General features: G+C 42.3%; 1 protein-coding gene across 4 annotated transcripts in view; it reads left to right on the forward strand.

Annotated features, from left to right (window-relative positions):
- The window catches only part of LOC124264479, a 64,431-nt gene extending 61,450 nt beyond the window's left edge, over window positions 1-2,981 (forward strand). For all 4 annotated transcript variants that reach the window (XM_046699218.1, XM_046699219.1, XM_046699217.1 and 1 more), the window contains one exon: window positions 1,573-2,981. In XM_046699218.1, the coding sequence (XP_046555174.1) occupies window positions 1,649-2,773 (1,125 nt within the window). In that variant the 5' untranslated portion in view covers window positions 1,573-1,648 and the 3' untranslated portion in view covers window positions 2,774-2,981. The remainder of the gene's footprint in view (window positions 1-1,572) is intronic.
- Window positions 2,982-8,433: the final 5,452 nt, after the last annotated feature.

Raw genomic sequence — 8,433 nt, forward strand, 5'->3', positions numbered from 1 at the left:
ACAAACACAAGTTAATATTGATGTGTGCAACATGCAACCATAACAACAATCTGGGTCTGCCAGGGTGAAGCCTCCCTTCCCTCGTACGTGACTAACACCATATAGACATGATAAATTCACTCGAGTATGGTATGCATGCACCTGTTCATAAAAGTTCTCTGTCAAAAATGATAAAGTGTATGCAAATACCGATTTGTGAATATTGATCATACGATACTGTTTAGTATGAAGTGTCACAAACATCAAGGCTGGTATATTTATTCAGAAAAAACCCGTTACCTTATATAAACGAACGATATGTATCACAATTGCGGTTAAGCGGCTGACTTTGTGTGCTGGCGATTAGGTGCCTGACTCTGAGGGTGTGGGTTCGAATCCCGGATGGGAGTCAACCCCAAAAGTACTAAATCTGTACTTTACTAAGAAAGTGTAATCCAAAATATAACGTATCTTATAAGTACTACGGGATATATTGATAAACAAGTCAAGTCAAGTCAAAAAGGTTTATTGCACCTTTTTTACTTTGATTTTGACTTGATAAACATAATGTCTCATTTCTGATACACTGCCATTTCTCGTTATTTCGATTCCCAAAGTACATAAACACGGGCTCCTTTCACGAAGCAACCTTTACTAAGGTTAACCTTAACTCCCATTCTTTAACACTGAACTAAAGTTACCTTAGTGACTTATGATCACCTTAGTGCTTTGTGAAAGGAGGCTCAGGACAATTATACGCTCAGATTAAACGATGGTACGCAGTGGAAAATACTGAAAGGTGCACCAAGATAACTTCATATGTCTGAAAGGCTAATTTTAATAAGCATGAAGCACTCAATAGAGAATGAAGCATATCGTGTGTCATATTGTCGAGTGGATATCACGGTGGATATCGACCCAGTCCTGCTGTCCAGGGGTTTATGTGACATCAGTTACTTAAAAGCACGTTGTAGCTTCTAATGTAGACGTTGTCTCCGGTCGTCCTGACAGCAGAGTGGGTATAACCTGTGACTATAGGTTAATGTAAGCATGTATCTGATAGCCGTTCCTTCTTACAAAACCTCATTATCCGTTGACAGAAGTGGAGCTGTTTAACAGGTAGAGGAATGCTTCAGACTGCAGCCGTGCGCATGATCACTTTTAAACATGTTCCCCGTGTGAAGAAGCAAAATCTGCGTTAAGGGTAAAAAGTCTCTCTCTAGTTACTCGTGTGCATAGACAAATCGTGAAGGTTACCCAATGTCAAGTGAATTCGTCGTGGATTTATTGGCATTCGTGTATTTTGTTGATTTGTTTGACATCTGGTTCTACATTCCCATTATTATTCATTATGAAAACAGTGGCACTGAACATGTGTTGCGGCCTGCTAGTCGGAGCGTGAAGTGTATGTCAATATCTAACCATTCATGTTTTGAATCAATAATAGTAAGATTTAGAATCCATATCGATTGCAATTCGTGATGGTATACACCGTTCAGTATTGTTAAAATACCTTTTGAATAATATATTTGACTAATGACGTATGTAATCTGTAATATGTAAAATATATGTTCATGTTTTTTTCTTTGTCAGGTAACCGACCTCGCGCGATGCATCGTTGTGAGCCACACCGCTGTCGATGGTGTTGACGTAGTGTGACGTAGCGGCCATGATGGCGGACCCCTCACATGGCTCCCCTCAACACAAGGCCTACAGTAACATGAGGTTTGGTCCGGGCCACAGGCAGGGCCCTTTTCCAGCATATGACATGAGAGTCGACGGCGGCACGGCTGTACGGAACACTGTCAAGAACATGGTCAGCAATCTAGAAAACGTCATCACGAACCTACACGGTATTGTGGGAGATTTACGAGTGCTCGTCCACCAGATTGATGTTGTGACCAACAAGATTGATGGGAAGTACGGTGTTTACTGGGAGAAGTCCGGTTTGAACCACGTCAGTAATACCCACGAGAAGGTATCCAAGGCGAAGGACATGGATTCATTTGGTGTGTGTAAATGGAAAATGTTGCGAGAAAAGTACGATTCCACTGAATTTTCTCCCGATATTGATTGGTCGTATTTAGGATTGGGCGAGTGCAATAAAAAGCCCGACACGAAAGGCGTAGTAGGCAGGAAACTTCATTCCAAGAAACTCCGACGAGTCAAACATATGGACACATCTGTGGACTCGTCGGGAGTGAGCACTGACTGTGACCTTGACAATGACGACTTCCGGTTACAATTTGGAAGTGATTTAGGATTGTTCAAATCCCCGAATGGAAAATTTGATCTCCATGATGAAATAAATTTTGATTGTTTGGAAATGGATGGCCATTCCAGTGACCTGGATTGTGACGTGAAGGCAAGTGTGAAGTCGAGGAACATCTCACTACCCGCGCCCGTGCCCCAGCACGCATACTGCAGGGATGTTACCGGTGGCTGCACAAAGGAAACTTACTGCGGAATGTATGAATCACTCATGGAATCAAAATTAGAAACGTTATCCAATTGTGACGCAAACAGTGAATTTTCGGAGGAACTAGAAGACGATTTACCGCCTGTAGTGGACGATGTACCTTCTGTGAAGTCCTTAGACTTTGAGGCGGAGTACAACCGCCATGTTAATCCTTGGACATCTTTCGGTTTGGTACACATCGACTCCACACAAGAGTCTGATGAAGTGCTGTCTGAAAGCGCATCAGACATTCTCAACGACAACTACATAGAAACCAGCTATATCAATCCTGGCTTTGATGACGTTCAACCACTGGTGCAGCAGACTATATGTTAGCTAACGCCTATGTTGTTTAGTCCATGGAATTAGGTTACTGTTGTTACTTTTATGCGGAGGTTTTTTTGGTGCAAGTCATTTATTAATACTCTTCATAGTCCTTGATCGTTTCACAAATTTCTTCATATACATGCATTGGTAACTCTCGAAAGAATGATATGACGAATGGAGGCAATGTATGGACTCCTTGAATAAATCTTAACAGTTTTGCTTCTTACTTCTTTGATAACACATAGGCTTCATTCTGACGTATAACGACAGTCCCATTGAATAACAAGACTTGACTGTCCGTCAAGACAGATTTCACTGGGCGCAAAAGGCAAATTGTACCCGTGAAGGTCAGGGTTAGAAGTGGTCTTCAGCAACCCGTGCATATTGTAGGAGGCAACACGTGTCATCTTGTTTGACACACGCCATCGTATCCCAATTGCACAAATCGATGCTCATGCTGTTGATGGGCTAGACGTTAAAGCGCTCGCTCTTCATGCCGCGGACCCGGGACCGATTCCCCACATGGGTGCAATACGTGAAGCCCATTTCTGGTGTCCCACGCCGTGATATTGATGGAAAAATGCTAAAAGTGCCGTAAAACCATACTTGGTTTACACATGCCATTGTATCCCAATTGCGTAGATCGATGCTCATGCGTTTGATTCATCAAACAAACAAACAAAGACACACACACACACACACACACAAAAAAAGCAAACTAGCGGTGAAAATGATATGAATGGATCGCTGAAAATCAGTGTTAAGGGTGCTCAAGCTATATTGCACTAGGTAGCATCAGCTATGCTTTTCTACAAGTACAGATACGCTCACTACTTTTCGGTACCCATTTCATCGGTCCTGTCAACGGTAGATTAGAAAGACTTCAGTTGGAGAAGATATGCTAGTGAGTGAATGGGTTTAGTTTTACGCCGCCTTTACCAATATTCCAGCAGTATCACGGCGGGGACACCAGAAATGGGCTTCACATATTGTACCCATGTGGGGAATCGAACCAGGGTCTTCGGCGTGACGAGCGAACGCGTTAACCAATTGCCCACCCCACCGCCCCCATATATGACAAGTAAGTGTGTTTAACTAATACGGCATCGAACAGGATGTCAGTTAAAGGGGCACTGATCCAGAGCAATTTCCGTGGACCGGTTGTTATTGTTTTTCTCCCGTGAGTACACGGATGATATCCCAGAATTCGTGACTGGTTTGTGACCTCTGCTGCGCTGAACAGCTTGATGTGGAGGATTTCCCTCCAAGTATTGCAAGTCACTTAATGGAAACAGCTGGCGTATGATGCCAACTAACCTGGACATATGATCAGGGCAAAGTGGGATTCAAACCCATGATCATAGGTTGGCCGCCTTCCACCAAGAAGTCTTAGGGATTCGACTACCCCAAGCATATTTTGGGAGTTACGATCATTTTAGCGTTAAGATCGCTTTGTTAAACGGTTTCCTGGTGGTCTAAGACACCCTCTACTGTTCAGTGATCTGTGACGCAGGAAAAGGTGTGAGTTCTTGACCATTTACATCTTTGCAGGGGGTGCAGATGGATGATTGGTGTCGATGTCAACATATTCGATAAGTCTGATGGGAATGCTGTTAGAGTAGCTTGACAAACACGTTACACAATTCACTCGCCAGTTCCGTCTTACAGTGTGTGCAGCTTGTATATTTTAAGGACGCTTCCTTCTATTTGTATTCCGGTGAACAAAGAACATCTGTCAAAGCCATGTCAGTGAAACGTCACGTCTCAAGATTATTTCACGGATACTGCGATGTGCTTTACCTGGCCTAGCCCACAATACATCATTGCAGTTTAACATATAGACCCCTCTCGGGTACAAAACATGCTCACTTCAAGACGGCCAGTCATTGTTTTATCCCATCTGTGCTGAGGTATGATGTTTCCTGGGGATCGAACCACCTTCCTCCACTGGAGGATTATCCACTAAACCGTGGAGGCAGTCTAAAAGTAATGGATGTTTTCTCGTACCACTGAATTGTCTTTGGAAATGAACAAGAATATAGTGAAACCTTGTGAATGCAGACAATGAAATTTATGTTGACAAATCACGAGCTGGTTAACAAGTCACGAGCAGTGAGTAATGTCCATTGGATATGGTAAGACCTTTCTGACATTGGCTAGCAGGGAAAAAATGGATTATTCCATTCACGTGTCATGATTTTCGAGCAAACACTCCGATTTCATGCATGCTTTCTTAGGGACCGTTCATAATTTATGGCTAGGGGGGGTGATGATGATTTTTATGGAGAAGCATGTACAATGTGAATGATCCCTCCTAAGATTTATGTACAAACTAAGTGATCCCCCCTGCATGCCATGTACAAAATCAATGACCCCCCTCCCCTTCCCACAATTTCTAAGCATAATTTTAAACATACTTTTATGTACAAAATTGCTAACCCCCCCTAGTATGTGTGTACAAAATTGATGACCCCCTAGCTCCCCAGAACAAAATGGGTGACCCCCCTTAAAATCATCATCACCACACACACACACACCCCACCCCCTAGCCATAAATTATGAACGGTCCCTTACTGACATGTACGTAGTCATGATCGGGGTAAAACTCACTTTACAGTGAAACGTGCCAGTGTGTTTCTGTACATTTCAGTGATAAAAACCAGAATGAAACTTGTTCTGTTATTATACTTCCACTTACGGCGTCTGTGGGGGCGGTGGGGTAGCCTGGTGGTTAAAGTGTTCGCTCGTCATGTTGAAGACCCGGGTTCAAATGCCCACATGGGTACGAAGTGTGAAGACCATGTCTGGTGTCCCCCGCCGTGATATTGCTGGAATATTGCTAAAAGCGGTGTAAAACTAAACTAAACTCACTCACTATCGCACCTGTCACGTCAGAAACGGTTACGTGCAAAGAGCATGTTGGAACAACACAGCATTGTGGCACAAGCTCTTCACATTTCACTCAGCAATTAGAAGATAACGACAGGTGGTTGAAAACAGCGAAAACTAGTACACAAGACCGTTTCTTCAGAACTACTGCAAAACTGTCAAGAGCAGCAAACGTTTGGCAAACGTTATGTTTTCGGATACATGAATAGTCACTTTGGACATCCTTGACAGGCGTATATGGAATGATGACAGAACAAAGGTTTTTGGAGTGGCTCAGTAATGGTGTAATGTGTGATTACTGTGACTGGTCACATGTTACCAGGTACTATCGTGACAACATCCTGCGCCGACATGGGATCGTTTTCTGTTTCAGGATGACAACGCAAAACACATTGTTACAAAGTACCTCCATCAGGAGGACATAACCACTCAGTACTCAGTCCAGACTTGTCACCTATCGGCCATGTCTGGAATATCCGTGGACGTCGCTATACCGTCAACCACCTATCACGCTCACCGAACTCCACCCTGCCTTACAGGAAGAATGGGATGGCATGATTTGGTTGGTTGTTGTTTCACGCCGCACTCAACAATATTCCAGTTATATGGCGGCTGTATGTAAATAATCGAGTCTGGACCAGACAATCTAGTGGTCAACAGCATGAGCATCGATCTACGAAAATGGGATACAATGAGATGTGTCAACCATGTCAGAGAGCCTGATCACCCGATCTTACGACAAGCATGGGTTGCTGAAGATCAATTCTATTGTGGCATGAACCAAGTTGACACTGGACGTTTGATTATGAATGTGCCAGGTGGAATCCGGGATAGTCTTGAGAACAGGAGGATTCACGCGAAATTGATTAGTTTAACTTTTCATGGTAAAAGACGTGAAGGACAGTTGGGCCCTTTGACAATCATCTAACGAAATCTATGGCCATCTGACCTTCAGTGTCTAATGCAAATTTCAGTCAGATGTCCCTGCTACACTATACTAGGCACATAAAGAAACTGTGCATACAAAAATTTAAAATCTAAATTTATCAAACCTGTGTAGACACATAAGGATTTAAACTCAGAGATTAGTGACATGTATCCAACATGCATGCACGTGCCACGTTCCGTGACGTCAGTGGGTTCGTCCTTGAGACATGCAATGCGTTGTTGCATGTGCATTCCGGGAAAGAGAAACAGAGCAAATGAATGCCACACAATACTGTCACTTTGGAAAGCTCAACCCCTGCCCTTGCGATCGTTCAAAAAATTAAACGGCTATTGAAACGAAGCCCACCACTCCCTTTAAGACTAAGTCCAAAACGTTTCCATGGAAACTGAGAAAAATAAAAATGAAAAAATCTGTAAATAGCAGAAGGCACCACCTTAGGTTCTGTTTGACATATCTATCAATTTTTGTTGAAAAATATTAAAACAGTTTTTGAGTTATGCTCCGGAAACAAAAAGATTAAGGACTGGACGGACAGACGAGGCATTGACTATATCCCCCCGCATTACATGCCGGGGGGATAAAAAATGAAACATCGTATGAACAAGAAAATATTTTATTATGGAGATCAGTTACTCACCATTCACACACACAACAAACCTTATACCAATACACAAGGACATAATGATGTCTGTTTCAATGCACTACTTCACCCTGGTAATGATGGTAATACATACACACTGAAGCAGCTATGATACCCTCCATCTATGGTGCACATGAATGTATACAACAATTGACATAACAAATCACAAAGGAAGATATTTCTTATATTGAGCTTCAGACCTTCTCAAAGCAAAGGATCATGAGGACCTTCAAAGATGTTTTCAGATTTTAATATTAAACATGACATTATTTGCATCTTTAAAGTTAGGAATGTAATTCTTTTTCACTTTTTTATCAGATGTTTATCTGATCGAGCACACTGGGAGTCACAGGATTCCTGGGAGTAATCAGAGGGTTAATCATACTAACGGAACCTCTGACAAAGGAAGAGAAAAATACCATCCTACAAAGATCTCAGTGTACATAACACTCCTTCTATAGTCTTGAGTAAGTATGAGCTTCTATATACCAAAGACAATTTTTTAGTCTGTCACATTTCTCATAAATTGTGTGCCTGCAGCCCTGACAATGTGTGTTACAATAAGATCCCCCGTCCCCTACTCCCCATCTGATACTGATGGATCAGCTAGTTATGAATCTGTTGTCCCTCCGGCATGGATGCCAGTCAACAAAGACCAGCTTATTTTCACACCAGGGCCCAGTTTCACAAAGCTTTCATAGCGCTATGACTGTCTCAAGTCTATGTTACAGTATAGGAGTTACGACAGTCTTAACGCTAAGATAGCTTAGTGAAACGGGACCAGTTGAATAGGTGTACAATTAGGTTTCCTTCCGTGCTGGCAATTTGTGGCCTCTCTCTGAGAGTGTGGGTTTGAATCCTCAACCGAAATAAGACATGTACCATAATTAGTACTTTACAATGAAAGAGTAATAAAACAATTAACATGTTATGTAGGTGTACCAAATGACATCAAACAAACCTTAATAAATAAGTCAACAGGATTCACACAGCACCATCATTATGGACAACACTGGAACACAATGTACCCAATAATCTATTACCAGTAACTGGCTCACATGTAATACCCACTAAATACAACATCAACAAGGACTCAAAGTGCCTCAATTATAATTGTTCACAAGCCCTAAAGACCTAAACAAAGCAAGTTTTCCACAGGATCAGAGCCTCTTCTCTCATTGGGACTTTTAT

This window comes from Haliotis rubra, unplaced genomic scaffold (assembly GCF_003918875.1).
Source record: "Haliotis rubra isolate DU_JTF1 unplaced genomic scaffold, ASM391887v1 Scf927, whole genome shotgun sequence".
NCBI classification, from domain to species: domain Eukaryota; kingdom Metazoa; phylum Mollusca; class Gastropoda; order Lepetellida; family Haliotidae; genus Haliotis; species Haliotis rubra.